Genomic DNA, 20,771 nt, shown 5'->3' on the forward strand with positions numbered 1-20,771 from the left:
ATTGTTACTGAGGGACACAGAATTGTTACTGAGGGCCACAGAACCGTTACTTAGGGCCACAGAGTTGTTACTCAGGGACACAGAATTGTTACTGAGGGCCACAGAACTGTTACTGAGGGCCACAGAATTGTTACTCGGACAGACACAGAATTGTTACTCAGGGACACAGAATTGTTACTGAGGGCCACAGAACCGTTACTTAGGGCCACAGAATTGTTACTCAGGGACACAGAATTGTTACTGAGGGCCACAGAACTGTTACTTAGGGCCACAGAATTGTTACTCAGGGACACAGAATTGTTACTGAGGGCCACAGAACTGTTACTTAGGGCCACAGAATTGTTACTCGGACAGACACAGAATTGTTACTCAGGGACACAGAATTGTTACTGAGGGCCACAGAACCGTTACTTAGGGCCACATAAACGTTAATCATGGAAACAGAATTGTTACTGAGGGCCACAGAACCGTTACTTAGGGCCACAGAATTGTTACTCAGGGACAGACACAGAATTGTTACTGAGGGACACAGAATTGTTACTGAGGGCCACAGAACCGTTACTTAGGGCCACAGAATTGTTACTCAGGGACAGACACAGAATTGTTACTCAGGGACACAGAATTGTTACTCAGGGACACAGAATCGTTGAATTAAAGAGTATGTCAGACAACATGCAGAGGAGTGGCAGAGGAGGCAATGTTTTAGGAGCGAGCAGACGTGGCAGCAGAGGAAGGGGTCGAGGCAGCAGTATTCGCAGCCAGAGGCCAGTGCTCCCGGTGTCATCCAGCGGTCGTGTCTCCACCGACAACCCTGCCGTCATCGATTGGTTGGCTCGGTCGTCTTCCTCTTCCCAGGTCACCTCTGACACCTACAGCCAACGGTCGGTGGGTACGTCAGACACAACCGTTAGTTGGCATGGCCCGGGACCAAGCCCACTGAAATCACGTGTCCTCTACCTGCCCCTGTCCTTTGGTGTTCCCTCACCAAGCGAAGTATCGCATGCTGTGGTCTCAGCCCCACTGTACAGTGATGAAGAGCTAACAGAGGGCGGTCAGGAACGGGGGGAGACATCCGCCTTTTCAGCAGCCAGGCGAAGAAGTAGTGGCGAGGAGAGTGGCTCGGTAGCCGGTCTAGAGACAGGTCTGTCTCCTGACCCAGACGCAGCCGAGGGGGCTAGTAGTGAGGCGGAGACCCTACTTGATGATGAGGAGGTTGATCGCACTTGGCAGCCTCGTCGTCATCAGGCAATTTCTTCCGCATCATCAGGAGAAGAGGGTGGCAGCTTGGCAGCGAGCGAAACAGTCGGTGGGTTGCCCAGGAGGCAGCAGGGTCGCAGCAGTGTCAGTGGAGCCAAACGGCCACGGAGTAGAGCACCAGCTCCACTGCAGCCTACCACCACGGCCAGTAGTGGTGCCGGTGTGCACGGAGGAAGCAGCAGTCAGCCAGTGAGGAGTATCGGGGGCAAAGTTTCCTACTCGGCGGTGTGGCAATTTTTCGTCAAGCCGCCCGAGGAAGTAAACGTAGCCGTATGTCGACTATGTGGCCAGAAAGTCAAGCGTGGCCAGGGGGCCCATGTTGGGACTACAGCGTTGCGGCAGCATATGCAGCGTCGCCATTTGGTGGCCTGGGAAAACCGTGATAAAGATACGGCAGTTCTGCCCGCCCCAGCCCCCGCTCCATCACCCGCTCCGTTACTTGCTCCGTCACCCGACGTCAATCGCCCTCCATCAGCCAGTCAAGGCTCCAACACCTCTGCTGAGGGGAGTTGTCGCTCGTTGGCATCTTCCGCTCGTTCAGATGCTCCTTCTCCTGCTACTCCTCTTCACGGATTCCGTCAGCAGTCTTTCTTGGAATCCGTTTCCAAGAGACAACAGTTTGCGAGCACGCACCCGACGGTGCAAAAGCTGAACGTCCTCCTGTCCAAGTTGCTGGTGCTGCAGTCCCTCCCTTTCCAAGTGGTGAACTCAGCACCTTTCCGAGAAATGATGGCTTGTGCCGCGCCGTGGTGGAGAGTGCCAAGCCGTCATTTCTTCGCCAAAAAGGCAGTGCCAGCCCTGCATTCACATGTAGAAGAGATGGTGGGCCAGTCTTTGAGCATGTCGGTCTCTGCCAAAGTGCACGGCAGCGCCGACGTGTGGAGCTGTAACTACGGTCAGGGACAGTACATGTCATTTACGGCCCACTGGGTGAACGTGGTGCCGTCACAGCCGCACCAGCAACTTGGACAGGTCACGCCGCTTTTGCCTCCACGTTTGCACGTCCTTGGTCCGGCAAAGATGTCCGCCTCTACCACCTCTTCTTCCTTCGTGTCCTCAGCCGCCACCCCCGTGCCAAGTCCCATTACCCGACCGGCATATCACATGTGCAGGGCGCAACGGTGTCACACTGTGCTGCACCTGGTATGCCTTGGCGAACGTAGTCACACAGGGGAGGAACTTCTCAGTGTAATGAACAGAGAAATCGACAGATGGCTGTCTCCGCGCAAACTCAAAATCGGAACCATGTTGACCGACAACGGAAAGAACATGGTGTCTGCTCTGCGTCAAGGAAGGTTGTGCCATGCGCCATGCATGGCTCACGTGTTCAATCTGGTTGTCAAGCGGTTCCTAAAATCCACCATCCCACTGCAAGATATCCTTAAAATGTCACGTAAACTTTGCATGCATTTCAGCCATTCCTACACCGCAAAGCACACCCTCCTTGAGCTGCAGCAGCAGAACGGAATTCCACAGCATCGCCTGATCTGCGACGTTGCAACAAGGTGGAATTCAACCCTACACATGTTAGACCGCCTTTACGAACAGCGAAAGGCCATCACCGATTTCCTGATGTTACAAGCGGATAAAGGTACTCCCCTGTGTAACTTTGATGTCAGCCATTGGCAGCTCATGCGTGACACCTGCCGCTTGCTCAGGCCCTTTGAGGAGGCCACGCTATTCGTGAGTCGGCAGGACTATGGGATGAACGACGTCATTCCTCTGTTGCACGTCCTGGAACAAATGCTGTTAACAATGGCTGGTCAGGGTGCGGTAGACGTGGCGCACAGATCTCAACGCCACATGACCCCTGTGGGGGCAGGACAGGAAGAAGAGGAGGAGGTAGAGGAGGACATTTGTGCTCAGGAATTATTGAGTGAAATGGGTGGTTTTTCCACTCAGCGGACAGGAGTGGAGGAGCAGGAGCATCTGGTAGAGGAGGAGGAGGAGGAGACAGAGGACCCAGACGCACCGTGGCAGTATGCTGTGGAGATGGAGGCAGGGAGTCCCTCGCATTCCTTGGCACAAATGGCCCATAGCATGCTCGCTTGCTTGCGTAGCGACAGCCGAATAATAACCATCAGACAGAGGGATGACTTTTGGCTGTCCACCTTGTTGGACCCTCGCTACCGTTCAAAAATGGTGGCCTTTTTCACACCTGCTGAGAGGGAGGCCAAAATAACGTACTATAAAAACCACCTATGTAGTCAGTTGGTCTCTGCCTTTGTGCGCCAACGTCCATCCTCAGACACTGTGGGCCCTGTGCGCTCGCGTTCCGCTGCCATGGCAGCAGGGGAGGGGTGGGGTGGTAGGAGCAGTGGCAGCTCCACCAGCAGCGGCTGCCTCAGTCTGCAGTCGATGATGAGTAGCTTTCTTCACCAGCGCAGTGAGGAAACTACTAACCAGCCGCAGCAGCAGCAGCAGCAGCATCAGGTGGACCTGGAGCAGGACCTCAAACAACAAGCTTTGGCCTACTTGGACAGCACCCTGCCAACCGAGGTAGACAATCCCCTTGACTACTGGGCAACGAAACTTGACCTTTGGCCCCAACTAGCTGAATTTGCCCTTGAAAGGCTGTCATGCCCGGCCAGTAGCGTGGCATCGGAGCGCGTGTTTAGTGCGGCAGGAGGTATTGTAACTCCGCGGAGGACACGACTGTCCACCCAAAGTGTGGAGAGACTCACGTTTGTGAAAATGAATCAGGCGTGGATTAGTCTGGATTTCAAACCACCAGTTCCTGACACAACTGACTAAATCCGCCATGAATCATGCCTCAAACATGTGCCACTTTCAGGTCTCCTCACACACTGCTGGTGTGTTCCATTTTTTGTCATAGGGTGCTGGCAGATTACGGGCCTCCCATAGCTGCTGCCAGGCCCCTAATCTGCCATGGGCCCCTATACCGCCTCCTCATGCTGCTGCCAGGTCCACAGTCTCTTATGCCATGTGCCACTTTCAGGTCTCCTCACACTGCTGGTGTGTTCAATTTTTTGACATAGGGTGCTGGCAGATTACGGGCCTCCCATAGCTGCTGCCAGGCCCCTAATCTGCCATGGGCCCCTATATACCGCCTCCTCGTGCTGCTGCCAGGTCCAGAGTCTCTCATGGGTCCCTGTACGGCCTCCCATTGCTGCTGTCTCCATCGCCACACTCTGCCATGTGCCACTTTCAGGTCTCCTCACACACTGCTGGTGTGTTGAATTTTTTGACATAGGGTGCTGGCAGATTACGGGCCTCCTATAGCTGCTGCCAGGCCCCTAATCTGCCATAGGCCCCTATATACCGCCTCCTCATGCTGCTGCCAGGTCCAGAGTCTCTCATGGGTCCCTGTACGGCCTCCCATTGCTGCTGTCTCCATCGCCACACTCTGCCATGTGCCACATTCAGGTCTCTTCACACTGCTGGTGTGTTGAATTTTTTGACATAGGGTGCTGGCAGATTACGGGCCTCCCATAGCTGCTGCCAGGCCCCTAATCTGCCATGGGCCCCTGTACCGCCTCCTCATGCTGCTGCCAGGTCCACAGTGTCTCATGCCATGTGCCACTTTCAGGTCTCCTCACACTGCTGGTGTGTTGAATTTTTTGACATAGGGTGCTGGCAGATTACGGGACTCCTATAGCTGCTGCCAGGCCCCTAATCTGCCAAGGGCCCCTATACCGCCTCCTCATGCTGCTGCCAGGTCCAGAGTCTCTCATGGGTCCCTGTACGGCCTCCCATTGCTGCTGTCTCCATCGCCACACTCTGCCATGTGCCACTTTCAGGTCTCCTCACACACTGCTGGTGTGTTGAATTTTTTGACATAGGGTGCTGGCAGATTACGGGCCTCCTATAGCTGCTGCCAGGCCCCTAATCTGCCATGGGCCCCTATACCGCCTCCTCATGCTGCTGCCAGGTCCAGAGTCTCTCATGGGTCCCTGTACGGCCTCCCATTGCTGCTGTCTCCATCGCCACACTCTGCCATGTGCCACTTTCAGGTCTCCTCACACACTGCTGGTGTGTTGAATTTTTTGACATAGGGTGCTGGCAGATTACGGGCCTCCTATAGCTGCTGCCAGGCCCCTAATCTGCCATAGGCCCCTATATACCGCCTCCTCATGCTGCTGCCAGGTCCAGAGTCTCTCATGGGTCCCTGTACGGCCTCCCATTGCTGCTGTCTCCATCGCCACACTCTGCCATGTGCCACTTTCAGGTCTCCTCACACACTGCTGGTGTGTTGAATTTTTTGACATAGGGTGCTGGCAGATTACGGGCCTCCTATAGCTGCTGCCAGGCCCCTAATCTGCCATAGGCCCCTATATACCGCCTCCTCATGCTGCTGCCAGGTCCAGAGTCTCTCATGGGTCCCTGTACGGCCTCCCATTGCTGCTGTCTCCATCGCCACACTCTGCCATGTGCCACTTTCAGGTCTCCTCACACACTGCTGGTGTGTTGAATTTTTTGACATAGGGTGCTGGCAGATTACGGGCCTCCCATTGCTGCTGCCAGGCCCGTAATCTGCCATGGGCCCCCGTACCGACTCCTCATGCTGTGACGTTGCAACAAGGTGGAATTCAACCCTACATATGTTAGACCGCCTTTACGAACAGCAAAAGGCCATCACAGATTTCCTGATGTTAAAAGCGGATAAAGGTACTCCCTGTGTAACTTAGATGTCAGCCATTGGCAGCTCATGCGTGACACCTGCGCTTGCTCAGGCCCTTTGAGGAGGCCACGCTATTCGTGAGTCGGCAGGACTATGGGATGAACGACGTCATTCCTCTGTTGCACGTCCTGGAACAAATGCTGTTAACAATGGCTTGTCAGGGTGCGGTAGACGTGGCGCACAGATCTCAACGCCACATGACCCCTGTGGGGGCAGGACAGGAAGAAGAGGAGGAGGTAGAGGAGGACATTGGTGCTCAGGAATTATTGAGTGAAATGGGTTTTTTTTCCACTCAGCGGACAGGAGTGGAGGAGCAGGAGCATCTGGTAGAGGAGAAGGAAGAGGAGACAGAGGACCCAGACACACCGTGGCAGTATGCTGTGGAGATGGAGGCAGGGAGTCCCTCGCATTCCTTGGCACAAATGGCCCATAGCATGCTCGCTTGCTTGCGTACCGACAGCCGAATAATAACCATCAGACAGAGGGATGACTTTTGGCTGTCCACCTTGTTGGACCCTCGCTACCGTTCCAAAATGGTGGCCTTTTTCACACCTGCTGAGAGGGAGGCCAAAATAACGTACTATAAAAACCACCTATGTAGTCAGCTGGTCTCTGCCTGTCTGCGCCAACGTCCATCCTCAGACACTGTGGGCCCTATGCGCTCGCGTTCCGCTGCCATGGCAGCAGGGGAGGGGTGGGGTGGTAGGAGCAGTGGCAGCTCCACCAGCAGCGGCTGCCTCAGTCTGCAGTCGATGATGAGTAGCTTTCTTCACCAGCGCAGTGAGGAAACTACTAACCAGCCGCAGCAGCAGCAGCAGCATCAGGTGGACCTGGAGCAGGACCTCAAACAACAGGCTTAGGCCTACTTGGACAGCACCCTGCCAACCGAGGTAGACAATCCCCTTGACTACTGGGCAACGAAACTTGACCTTTGGCCCCAACTAGCTGAATTTGCCCTTGAAAGGCTGTCATGCCCGGCCAGTAGCGTGGCATCGGAGCGCGTGTTTAGTGCGGCAGGAGGTATTGCAACTCCGCGGAGGACACGACTGTCCACCCAAAGTGTGGAGAGACTCACGTTTGTGAAAATGAATCAGGCGTGGATTAGTCTGGATTTCAAACCACCAGTTCCTGACACAACTGACTAAATCCGCCATGAATCATGCCCCAAACATGTGCCACTTTCAGGTCTCCTCACACTGCTGGTGTGTTCCATTTTTTGTCATAGGGTGCTGGCAGATTACGGGCCTCCCATAGCTGCTGCCAGGCCCCTAATCTGCCATGGGCCCCTATACCGCCTCCTCATGCTGCTGCCAAGTCCAGAGTCTCTCATGGGTCCCTGTACGGCCTCCCATTGCTGCTGTCTCCATCGCCACACTCTGCCATGTGCCACTTTCAGGTCTCCTCACACTGCTGGTGTGTTCAATTTTTTGACATAGGGTGCTGGCAGATTACGGGCCTCCCATAGCTGCTGCCAGGCCCCTAATCTGCCATGGGCCCCTATACCGCCTCCTCGTGCTGCTGCCAAGTCCAGAGTCTGTCATGGGTCCCTGTACGGCCTCCCATTGCTCCCACTCTGCCATGTGCCACTTTGAGGTCTCCTCACACTCCTGCTGTTTTCCATTTTGTCATAGGTTGCTGGCAGATTACAGGCCTCCCATAGGTGCTGCCAGGCCCCAAATCTGCCATGGGCCCCCGTACCGCCTCGTCACGCTGCTGCTGGGTCCACATTGTGACATGGGTCCCTGTACCGCCTCCCATTGCTCCCACTCTGCCATGTGCCACTTTGAGGTCTCCTCACACTCCTGCTGGTTTCCATTTTGTCATAGGTTGCTGTATGGCCTCCCATTGCTGCTGCCTCCACCGCCACACTGTGGCTCCAAACACTGGTTTTGGCCCCGTGACTGGCCAAATGAGTGAAGTGTGCGGTGATTCTAAGATCGACGGCACTCATCTGCATGTCATACTGACTGACAGTATTATTTCTCTTCCCCAGCAGACTCCAAGGGCATTTAAATTAAAGGTACAGTGTTCTGCACTAATATTAAGTCTCTCTGAAGCCTAGAAACACCCTTTTTTAAGTTAAATTCACAGCGAATATATTCGACTCGAATCAAATATTGTCCATGAATTCGCCGAATCAGTCGAATCGAATTTTTGAATACTTCGCTCATCTCTAATAATGACCTTTACCATATAAGACAGCAAAGTAGACTTTGTTATTTTATTAACTGTATAAAGAAATGCACAGTAATTAAGATACTGTTTTAATGTGGTATGTCGTAGTGGGAATTTTATTGTAGAAATAAGTTATATGCCTGATAAACAAACCAGTACGTACGTACCTAGAATATAGCTTGCAATAATTGAGCAAGTACTGCACTGCATTGTGTACCCTAGGAACATTAATAAGTGCTGGCTATTACAAGTGCTCATTACTGCCTACTAGGGTATATTGTGAAGTGCAGTCCTCACTCAATTTTCACAGGCTATGCTCCAATATGCAGATGTTTATACAGATAAGAACCAAAAGTCCTGAATATTGTACAGTATATGGTGGTTTTCCAACTTTTCGAAAAGAAAGAATGGATTAAATGTAGTATGTAGGTTGGTGCATGGTCAGGGACAGGTAGATACCCCATCCTAATACCAGTGTATGGCCTTCCTAGTACAAAACCCTTATATATACATCTTCTCTGACATTTTTTTGTAGCAACAAACTTGATGGAAGAATTTCGAGTGGGCAGCATATCTGGAGTTCGGATAATAACAGGAACACAAAACAATCTGAAGGCATATCAGCTTGGGACTAGAGCTCATGTAACAAGGCAATCAAGGTATTTTACTAAAATGGAAATATCATTGATTTTTTTTCAATGTCATGAAGAAACCTTGTGCCTGTTTTCTTTCCGCTTACACAATCTTCCTGTTGGTTTTCGCTAGGGCTGAGGCATTCAGTAAACATTTTGGTTCTTTGGAATATAATTAGCTTTTATTACTGAATATCCTGAATAGGTTCATGGACTTAAGTTTATGCTGCTTAATTTGTTTAAATTTTAGAAGTATGACAAAGCTATTTAATTATAATTATTACGAATGTAATTCACAGCACAGTCAGTTAACGAGAGGTTACTGTAGAGTTGTGCGTAAGAATTTATAGCATAATTACCAGTATATTGATCTTTTGGTGTACGTTCACTTATGATCTTTTAAAGGAAACCATTCATGACTGGGATCATGCAAAAATATTCTCTGTTCCCCATCTACTTTGCATAATTACTAAATAACAGCAGAAATCAAAAGGAGTCTATTTTTTCCCATTAAAAGTCTATACTTATGCCCATCTAAAATTCTCTCTATGAAATGTTTTGCCCACAATTGGGGCTTAATTGTAGTGGAAATAAGAAGAGGCAGGAACACATTGATCCTATTAATGTGCTAAGCAGTTCTTGAAGCTAAAGTATCAAACTTAAAATATCTAATTTGCAAGTGAATTCAATTATACATCTGTTTGGTACTGTAGCTTCAAGAACTGCTTAGCAAATTTCAAGGATTAGTGGATAAATGGTCCTGCCTCTTCCTGTTTTCTCTACCTCAAATTATGAGCAAAACTCATCAGAGAGAGAGGATCCCAGGTTGGAATTAGTATAGACCTTTCATACTATTCATGCCAATAAAATTGACTTTTAAGCTGAATATGCAAGCTTGTGAATACTGTGGCAATGAGTTGTACCAGTACCAAAAGTGGGTAGCTAAATCAAAGACAGGGCTTGGAGCAATATTGTTTGCAATTGTTTTTCAAATAACAGAGCTCTATGTTTTTTATGTTCCTATTAACTATACAGCCCTGGTATATTGTTGTGCTTTACTAGCTATTGGGAGACCCCGTGTTAGGCAGGTTCAAAAGTAGCACATACTAGACTTCATGTAAACTCTGACCTCTTAAGTCAAAGCGTCAGGTTTAGACAGTGAGAAAAAGTAATGCATTTTACATCTCTTATTAGCAAATGCAAAGTTTTAATAGTTTAGATGACTAGCTATCCTAAATTTCCTAGTTTCTAGAAACCTTCAAAATTATGCATGTTTGATTTCAATACAGGTTGTTATTCCCATATGGAGTGCCGCAAGAGTTCACCCTGACCTCCACCTTTAGAATGAAGGATAGATCATCTGTGGATGTGTGGAACCTGTTGGATCTGGAGTCCAGGAATGGACTTGAGCAGTTTAGGCTTCGGCTGTATGGGGAAATGAATGCAGTAGATGTGTACAATGCAGCTGCAGCTGGGCGGGATAAGGTAACAACATTTGAGAATGTGGAGAAGCTGTTTGATGGCAAATGGCACAAGCTGTCTTTGGGTGTTCGAAGAAACCAGGTCACTTTGTATGTGGACTGTCGGCAAGTTGGATCTTCTCCTGTGAACCTGTATGGTTCTCTAAAGACAGATGGAATCAGTACCCTGGCTCGCAGGATGAAGGATGGTACCACAGCTAATGTAAGTTGTGATATGTTTAAAATCTCACACATTTTAGTCAACCAAAGATAAGCTATGGAGAAATGATAAACAAGATGTAATATACCACTTCATGTCTGTACTTAGACAATATATGTTCTTGAAAATATTTTTGATAAGTAGGCTTCAGAAACATAAAGGAATACATAAACATATACAGTTTCATGTTTGACATTTTACAAGTGCATGATATTAATATTTGTTAGGGCATCCAAAATTATATATACATTTTGTCTAGAGCTGGAACATTGCATACACTGGGATTGATTTACTATAAGCAAATAGGCTGAAATTTCACTTAGCAAAGAATACCCAATCACATGTAGGTAAAATAAAAACAGTATTTTTGCATTCACATGATTGGATGGTGGAAATCAGCAGAACTTCAACTCATTCAGTAAGCTCTGGGCAATATACCTTTGCAAAGTGAACAGTCTATTTGCCTTTAGTCACTGCTTTTTTTCTTAGAGAATAGGTGCAGGAACTCCTTCCTTCTGAGTCATCCCTAGTCTCCACCCCCTACCCACGTCCGAGCACCGTTCCCTGCAACCACCCCCTACCAATCTCCCAGTAATTTGTGGTGCTAAGTAAGTTGTATGGAATTTGTTAATGATACCAAGAAATGCATTAAAGTAAATAAAACAATAGACCCCCCCAGCAACAATGGACCCCCCCAACAATATACCACCCCAGCAACAATAAACCTACTCTAGCAGCAACAGATCTCCCAGCAGCCAGCATCAATAGACTCTCCAGCAACCCTTCAACAACAGACCCCTCCCTCAACAGTAGATCCATTCCAGCAACAGTAGATCCCCCGCCAGCAGCAATAGACCTCCCCATTAACAACAGACTGCCACACAAAAATAGATCCCCATACAGTGACAATAGATCTTCTAGCAGCAAGCATTAATAGACCATCCAGCACACTCCAGAACCCTTTGCCATGACATACATTCAGTGCTGGAGGTGCCAGAACTGCATTCCCCGTGCATTCCCCCTCCAGCATCCCCAGCAACCCTTCAACAACAGACCCCCCTCCTCAACACTAGATCCATTCCAGCAACAGTATACCCCCCACCAACAGCAACAGACCTCCCCATCAACAATAGACTGCCACACAAAAATAGATCCCCTACAGTCACAATAGATCTTCTAGCAGCAAGCATCAATAGACCAGCCAGCACACTCCAGAACCCTTTGCCATGACATACATTCAGTGCTGGAGGTGCCAGAACTGCATTCCCCCGCGTTCCTGCTGAAAAACTTCCCTGCCTTTAGTATAGAACCCACAGAAGTTGCGGTGTACTTTTGTGTACTTTGTTTTATTATTTTTCTTACAGTTAACCTCTTCCTGCTGCAGTCTCCTGGCCCTTTAAGGGGTTCTAAATGCTGGGAGGCAGAGGTGGGCATTCCAATCACGGGACCACTGTGATTGGCAGTCACATGATTGGAAAGCTTGCAATCGCAAGTAGGCATCGGGAGCTTTCCTGTACCCACTGGAAAATGTTTACATAGTGACATATATGTATATGCGGCCTCTTGGCGTTAAAGCCCACCTGCCAAGAGGCATCATATACTGTATGCGTACGGGAACAGGTTAGATAAAGTGTAGAATATTCCTTACATAGGATAAAGGAGATTTGACATGAGCTTAAAGCAGAGCTCCACACAAAAGAGGAAGTTCCACTTCAAGCCTTTGTCCCCTGCTCCCCATTAAGGATTGGCACCTTTGGGGAGCGGGTACCCGAATTTGACAGGTACCCGCTCTCAGTTCCTCTGCGATCGCCTAGGCGATCAGAAGCAGAAGTTGTCCTCCCTCCTCCCTGCCTCCCTCCCTCTTCTGGAACACGTGACAGGTCCCAGAAGACTATGAAGCCATTCACAAAGCACAACGCTTCTCACGCATGCGCAGTGGGCACCCAGCTGTGAAGCCACAAGCTGCCCACACTGAAGATGCCAGTGCCAGGGAGAGAAGACAGCCAGTAAAACCAGCGGTGGTGAAGAGACCGCTGAAAAAAAAAATAAAGAATAGGCAATTGCTACGCAAGTCATATTTTTATTTAAAGGATAAGTTCACCTTTTAGACAAAAATATTAAATGCACATTTTTTTGCAGGTAAAAAAATGTGCATTTAGTAATTTTGTGTGCAGGAGCCTGGAAAGTATTGCACCAGCGACCAGTAGATCTCTGATGCCATGCAGGTCTCCTGCAGATCTTTCAGAATATATCTGCTTGCTGTACAGGATGTATGAGGAAGCAGATATTCTGACAGGAAGCTTCAGTGAACTACCACGGCGCTCCACAGCACCGTGGTAGTTCATTGAAACTACAAGCCAACTAAAGTTGTCGGGACTTGCAGTTCATTCATTCATGGAAGTCCGTGATTGAATGACGCGGGCGTGTGGGCGGAGCCCCGCACAGCTGTTCTGTTTTCAAATCTGACAGATAGTTTGGGGAGACTACTCCCCGTACCAGGGGCGGACTGACAATTTGGAAACTCGGGCACTGCCCGAGGGCCCAGGGTCAGTAGGGGGCCCCATGAGATGTCCCTGGAACCTTTTTCATAGTCTTTTTTGAGTTTGGGCAAGGACACAGGGGCCCCATGATCCCCTATTGCCCGGGGGCCCCATGAGTTGTCAGTCCGCCCCTGCCCCGTACTATCTGTCAGAGGAGGGGGGGGGCGTCGACTGTGGCTATGGGAACATGTTACAAGTTCCACCCTAAAAACAGGCGGAACATGTAACATGTTCCCAAAGGTGAACTTATCCTTTAATGTTATGAAAAATTACCTCTCCTTTTCAATATGTAGAATCTATAATATTCTGTAAGATTCAAGGTACTTCCCCAGAAACATAATTTTTTGCTCACTGATTTCCCCCAAAGTCTGCACTAAGATACAAGTTAGATTTTAGGCATCCTCTGCAACAGAAATGTAGGGTATGGTGGGATATTCCCAAAGGGTTAATTATTTCTAAAAGGGTGCAGACCTTGCAAATTTCCTCATTAGAATATTGCAAGTGACTAATAATGAAAACGTCACTCCCATTCATATTCACTCTGCACACTACAAACAGCTATTTCTTCAGAGAAGAAACAGGCTGGAATCTGGTAAAGTCCATGCAATGTGCTTTGATCACCCAGAGGGGATTGTTTTTTTTTTTCCTCAACAAACATGGAAGTTACTCTTTAAAGGGAATATCATTTTTATATATAGGTATTTATATGTTATGTTCAGGGCTAAAAATAAAAAAGAAACAAATTACATTTTCCACTTACATCCAGGAGAAGAGGTTTTGGCAATGGTATACACCACCATTTTGTGGGTGTGGCCTAACGGTGGGAAAGGTTTAAAGGGGCATGGTTAAATAAGACCTGAGCCCACTCACTGTATACACAGGTCACATATGCCACAGAACTTGTACCTACATTTTCAGGAGTGCTTAATGTACAGATTGCAGGGCTCAGAAGTGGTTACAGCACAGGCCACTGCAGAGAATACAACCAAAAATTACCCCCTCCTGCCAGTACATATCTCCCCCCAAGCCCATATCCCCCACGGTAAAGATCTCAACCAACCAACCCAATCTTCCCTCAAGTAAAGATCTTACCCCGCAGCCCTGAATCGCCCAGCCTGCCCACCACATCAGTACAGACTCCCTTCTCTATCTAACCACGCAGTACAGACGCCCCCTCCATACAAACCCCCCAGTACAGACACCCCCCCCAGTACAGACCCCTCTCAGTACAGATGCCCCCAGTGCATACACCCCAGTACAGATACCCCCTAGTAGAGACACCCCAGCACAGACATGCCTCAGTATAGACCACACTCAGTACAGACCCCTCAGCACAAACCACCCTCAGTATAGACCACACTCAGTACAGACCCCTCAGCATAGACCACACTCAGTACAGACCCCTCAGCACAAACCACCCTCAGTATAGACCACACTCAGTACAGATCCCCTCAGAACAGATCCTGTAATTACAGACACCCCTCAATAAAGACATCCCCAGTATAGGCACTGTTCAGTACATACCTCTTCAGTACAGACCCCTCCCACTACAGACCATCTTAGTACAGAACCCCCAGTACAGACCCAGTCAGTACTGACCTCCCCCAGTGCATATCTCTCTCTACTTACCAGATGCAGTGGCAGTTCAGTGTGAGGGAATTCCCCTCGACTGTGTCATGTGACCAGAGCCTTGAAGGAGCCCCCTAGCTCTGAACTGCTGCTGTGAGACAGTCAGAAATGGGACAGCAGTCCTATTAGTATCATAGGCACTACAGCTTCATGTACTGTATAGCACAAAATAACATTTCAGCCACTTTGCTGGCACCCCCACTGCTGGGACTGGGAGCAAACTGTACCCACCTATGTATGTCACTGGGTTTAGGCAAAAACACTGGTTTTCTGGAGGCTCACTGCGGCTGTTGAAAAACAGGCCTGAATATCTAGGACATCAGATTATATACTCTGCTAAATTACTGAAGGAGTAGGGTCATACACCCAATACTTTCATTAAAATAATTTGAAATCACGGAGTCTTTTCTTTAACACTGTAATCATACTATACGGGAGATGAATTTATACTAAGTGCCTAATGACTCAAAGAGTACAGTCATACACCCAGTACTTGTTTTTAAAGTCTTTTCTTTCACACGGTAATCATGCTTCAGTTTCCTAAGCCTTGGCTTTTAGGCATAGATTTCATAAACGTCCAGGCCTTCACCCAGCATTTCACATAGGACAAATCCTCATGCGATCTGTTCTTTAACTATGTAGGCTTCCACTCCTGCACTTGCCACCCTAACCTATTGAGTGCTCCCGATAAGGATAATACCAGGGGCGGACTGACAACTCATGGGACCCCCGGGCAATAGGAAATCATGGGGCCCCTGTGTCCTTGCCCACATGCAAACCACACCGAAAAAAGCATATGAAAGGTACCAGGGGCATCTCATGGGGCCCCCTACTGACCCCGGGCCCTCGGGCAGTGCCCGAGTGCCTAAATGGTCAGTCCACCCCTGGATGATACATAAACAATACATTATATATGGGGGGGGGTTACTAAAACTATTGCAGACACTGGTGTAGCTGCGCTTGGCAACCAATCAGCTTTTGCCTTTCATTTTCATAGCTTAACTGAAGAAGCAGAATCTAGAAGCTGATTGGTTGTCATGCACAGCTGCTCCAGATTCTGTCTGCTGCAGTCTTAGTAAATTTTCCCCTGTATGTATCACATATTATATTCTTCTTGAAGAAGTAATTAAAAGAAAACCACAAGATCTCCACTGGTAAAATAATTATGGCTTTCTGGCGTAGGTTGACATCCAGCAACTTGAACTTTCAGCAGATGCCGGAAGGGCCAGAGAAACCTTATGTTGTGAATTGGCTGATGTGGTAAGTATTATGGAGATTCTGAACAATATCTATTTGGTTGATAATTGAAATGTTGTATGTAGCTAAATAAAAGTTGGACTGTTAGTGCTGACTGTGGAGCTGAGATTTCAGGATTCTCTATTCAGTACAACATAGTATGATGTCACAACAGTTCAGATCAGAGATGCTCAATGAACGTAATTAACTCTTAGAGTAAGGTGCAGGTAATAATCAGAATGAAGATCAAAATTGATTTAGACAAGAAAATCCTTCAGATTATGTTTACAATAAATTCTTAACAAAGATAGAATGCTAAGTGGCATCCAGATTTATACTTACAAGGTTTCAGGAAATGGGAGCAGATAGATTGATTTAATTGGATACAGATTTTTTTTTATCTCTATATCATGCCTCCTATTTGTATGAATAGGCTGAAGTACAAGGATGGTATTGGATGAATACATTGTTCTCTATTCACCAATAGATGCAAACGTAACTGTCAAATATGTTTTACTAAATAGAGGGGATTTTATCTTGTCGATGATACTCATAAACATGTACTAAAAAATGTATCCTCCTCAAACTGATGATGCTTCATAAGCTATATTAGACAAATAATTTATAATTCTGTATTAATGTTACTGTACACACATGATGTTTGTAAGTTAGAAAATACTTCGGTTTCTTAGCTTTCTACTTATTCAACATACAATAATGAAATTACAAAGACCTTGATGAATTGTTTTAAGAAAAATCGTGTCAAAAATAGTAACTATTGATCTTTTTTTTTTATGCAGAAAGATGCACGGGTAAGTACACAAATAATTGCATATCTCTGATCACGTTATCATTTCAAGCAATATTTATTCACAATTGTTTTCCTTTTTTTTTTTAACAAATGAAGTGTGCAGATTTGGGTGAGAATGCCATCGCAACCAGTTGTAACTGTCTGCCAGGTGCAATAGGGTTCTCTGGATTTCCTGGTTCCAAGGTGAGCAAAGTTTATCACACTGGAATGTTGCTTTTTTTATGTATATTATATTGCAGAGAGTATTAGCAAATGGTAAACTGTAACAATAATCACCATTTTTTAGGTTGATGGTTTATAAACTGATTTCTCATTGGTTGCCACATTACTGTATATCTTGGCGTTTATCACAGTCAGGGGTCAGGCTCAGAGGCCAGTAGCTATAACAGTAGGGAGGATCCCACAACCAGGTGGATAAATACACAAGCAGGTCACCCTGGCAGATGACATGGACATACCCGAGGTGTGGGGTCTAAGCACTAACTGGTATTCACCCAAGCTCCTGATGGTGGAGATGGGTTTTGCTGCGTATTAGTACCAGGTCTTGGTATTCAGGATTGTCCTATCAGGAGGTGAGCAAGCTGGGGTCCAGTAGCAGAAATAGCAGGTAGGGATCAAGCAGAAGCGTGGTCATTAAACAAGCCAAAGGTCGATAACAAGTAGTTTCAGGTTGGGATCATGCGGATATGTAGTCAAGGAACAAGCCAATGCTCGGTAACAAATGGTCACAGGTTGGAATAGGGTTGCCATCTCATCTCTTTAAAACTAAACACATATTGATTACACAGGTTCTGTGCTGATGAAGGTGGTAATTAAAATCACTCAGTGCCTTAACTGTGTTAAATTTGCCTCAAAACCTGTGTAATTAACAAGTGTTCAGTTTTAAAGGAATGAGGTGACAACCCTAGCTTTGAATCGTGTGGAAGAGTAGATGAGGAACAAGCCCCTCTCTGCTCCTCCTCTCCTAAGCCCCTCTGGGGAACTGATGTGGCCCAGGGAAAATATAATTAATGTTACAGCAGGGCCAGCTGTACTGCCTTATCAGCGGACCTTGCCCTGGCTGCGCCCTAGGTGGCAGTACGCCTTAGGCGGTTGCCTAGTTTACCTAGTGGTAGCACCAGCCCTGTCATCATCTCCATGCTTCCCCTTATGCACAGGCAGAGAGCACAAGACGTTGTCAGCCCACCAGATTTGTAGTAAAATCAACTTTTTTCATGTATTAAACAAATATAAATTTAAATGGTATATTTAGCAGACACAAAATGAGCAAACAAGAGAAGATCATTGCTCAGTCAGGGTTTAGAATTTTTCTCCCTGAGCTGTGCAGTGTGTGAGTTCAGATCCCTGCCTCCTACTTTCTGCTGCTGAGAGATACTGACAGATTTTGTGCTGATCGTTGTGTTGTAGAAGGCTGTACAGGACAAATAGCTACAGATTATCAGGTACAACTGAAGGAGGATTTGTTTTATCTCTGTGTATCATCTGGGGCCAGTCACTTCACTGGGTATATGTAAGGGTTTACAACCACTTTAAAGTGGTTGTAAAGGCAGAAGGTTTAGTGACACTTTAAGTTTAATTGTTCAGCAAGAACGTTCAATGTGTTTGTTTTTTTGCTTTACAGGGGGAAAAGGGTGTCGAAGGCCTAACAGGCTATACAGGAATCTATGGCCGACAAGTAAGTGGAGCAATGCCCGACCATTGCAGATAACAAAATACAACCATATAATTTGGTGTAATAGTGTATAGATGTGGCAAAGTTCTACTTGTCTGATAGACAAGTAGATCTAAACATCTCAACAAATAATTTACTAACCTGCTACAGTTTTAACAGTTTTAATAGGTTTCTCAGTTTCGAGTGACCAGTGGAGGTGTGCATGCAAGTACATTTGCCAGTTTTCAAACTAATTCCAGGGTCACTGTTTAGTCCCTTGAATCCAAGGTCTAAGCTGTACATTAAACTCTTACTGCCGCCCAAGTCAGATCAAAGCTCTACCCTCTCCTGGTGCTGTTATTAAATTACAAAATACAACAGTTGAATTACAGTAGGGGGTGCTTGGTAAGTAAGTTGGTGATGTTTGGTGATGTTAAAGTAAGCCCCTGCCCAGATTGTGGACACTAAGTTATTTTCATACTATAAACAAGCAGCATAAGCATTTTTAAAACAAACCGGAATGTCCCCCTATAACTATAGGCATTGTAAACTAAATCATCCCCAAAGGTCACATCAGAGGCACTGAAACCATAGCTTTTTCCCTGCTACTTTCTATTCTAGAAAAATCTTTGTATCCTGCCCACCATCTAATGTAAAAACACAGCAGGTCTTTCAAAGCTGTTAAAAACTGACTGAAAACCAGTTTTAGAGTCTTTGTTTTGACCTTTGAGGATTAATTATATCACAGTACAAGCTGCTAAAGAGGTCAGCAAAGGCTTGTTTTAAAAGTCTTTTTTTTTTAAATATTTGCTTGTTAAGAGTATTTAAGAGTAAATACTTCAATTTTCATAATCTGGGCACATGGCACTTTAACAACCTAATAGTTTGTGTTTGCAGGGTTGTGGTGGCAGGATCTTGAGTGCTTGAGTTCACAGGTGTCTATACCCTTATGGCCATTCTCCATATCAGATTTTCCGTTCATGTTATTTTATGGGCAATAGAAAAATGGAAGCAGGAACGCCATTCTAACATTTTTAGTGTATAACAGAGGAGGTTAAGTAACTTTTTATAACATTTCTAAAAATGTCTTAAAAATATATATATATAAATTGCAGTGGTGCTATTCTTTAATTATGTGACACACTCCTTATCTTTTGTATTTTTGTAGGGATATAAAGGATCCAGAGGGGCAACCGGAAGAAGAGGAGATACAGGGCCTAGAGTACGTATAAGTCCATTTTATTGGCATCTTCATGTACAAGTTATTTTTATAATAAATGTTAGACCAATTATTTGTTAACAACCGGCAAATTAGTTTCCAATGAGTGAGACATTATACATGCAAGTATACAATGTTCTTGTTATTATTTTATTATTCATAATGCCTACACATCTTTACCTTGTACCCAGCATAAAAAACATAAATACAGTATATAAAAGCTCAAAAGTTTGCGTACCCGGGCAGAAATCAATTTTTTATTGATATTGGAGCACAATTAGACGATATTTAAACAAGAATGAGCTGCATGGTTGAGTTGCCACAAAGAAGCCTTTATTGCACCAATGCCACAAAAAAGCCTGGTTACAATATGCCAGACAACACCTTAACATGCCTCATTGGGCTTTTTTGTGGAGTTGGTGCAGTAAAGGATTCTTTCTGGCAACTCAACCATGCAGATCATTATTATTTTATAATTATAAGTATAGTCGTATTGTGTTCCTTGAAACTATCACACTGTCTTTTTCCAATGCAGCCTGTATATCTACTGAGATTACCTGTGGGTTTTTCTTTGTATCCTGAACACTTTTTCTGGCAGTTGTGGCTGCAATCTTTCTTGGTCTACCTGACCTTGGCTTGGTATCAAGAGATTCCTGAATTTTCCACTTCTTAATAAGTGATTGAACAGTACTTACTGGCATATTCAAGGCTTTGGATTTCTTTTTATATCCTTTTGCAGCTTTATAAAGTTCCATTACCTTGTTACACAGGTCTTTTGATAGTTCTTTTCTGCTCCCCATGGCTCAATATCTAGCCTGCTCAGTGCATCCACGTAAAAGCTAACTCATTGCTTATTTATACACAGACACTAGTTGCAATAGTAAAAGCCACAAATGTAGGAAATTAATCTTTAATTGCCACTTTTAACCTGTGTGTGTCACCTTGTTTGTCTGTACCAAGGCCAGACATTCCAGGGTATATAAACATTTGATTAGGGCCATTTGGTGATTTCTATTATCATTATGATTTTAAAAGGAGCCAAACAATTATGTGATAATAAATGGCTTCAAATGATCACTACCCTTAAATAAAAGACAGTTTTTTTGCATGATCAGTCATATTTTCAATATCAATGCCAAAATGTCACGATTTCTGCCAGGGTGTGCACAACTGTCGCAAAAAAAGAATTTACTACCATATTAGTGCCTATTTACATAGCATTCTTTCAGTGCATGAAAATTTGCATGAAATTGTTATGAAAAAAGATGCGAACTTTAGAAATTACCATTAGAATAACAG

At 46.1% G+C, this 20,771-nt stretch overlaps 1 protein-coding gene across 1 annotated transcript in view; it reads left to right on the forward strand.

Moving 5' to 3' along the window:
• The window catches only part of LOC149442042 (uncharacterized), a 158,377-nt gene that overhangs the window by 66,545 nt on the left and 71,061 nt on the right, over positions 1–20,771 (forward strand). The window contains exons 4-10 of the mRNA XM_089656583.1: positions 8,610–8,733; positions 9,996–10,389; positions 15,738–15,815; positions 16,592–16,603; positions 16,699–16,785; positions 18,224–18,277; positions 19,422–19,475. Coding sequence (XP_089512709.1) covers positions 8,610–8,733; positions 9,996–10,389; positions 15,738–15,815; positions 16,592–16,603; positions 16,699–16,785; positions 18,224–18,277; positions 19,422–19,475 — 803 coding nt within the window. The remainder of the gene's footprint in view (positions 1–8,609; positions 8,734–9,995; positions 10,390–15,737; positions 15,816–16,591; positions 16,604–16,698; positions 16,786–18,223; positions 18,278–19,421; positions 19,476–20,771) is intronic.

This window comes from Staurois parvus, unplaced genomic scaffold, assembly GCF_062004578.1.
Source record: "Staurois parvus isolate SC_StPar_1 unplaced genomic scaffold, SC_StPar_1.0 ptg000919l, whole genome shotgun sequence".
Lineage (NCBI taxonomy): Eukaryota > Metazoa > Chordata > Amphibia > Anura > Ranidae > Staurois > Staurois parvus.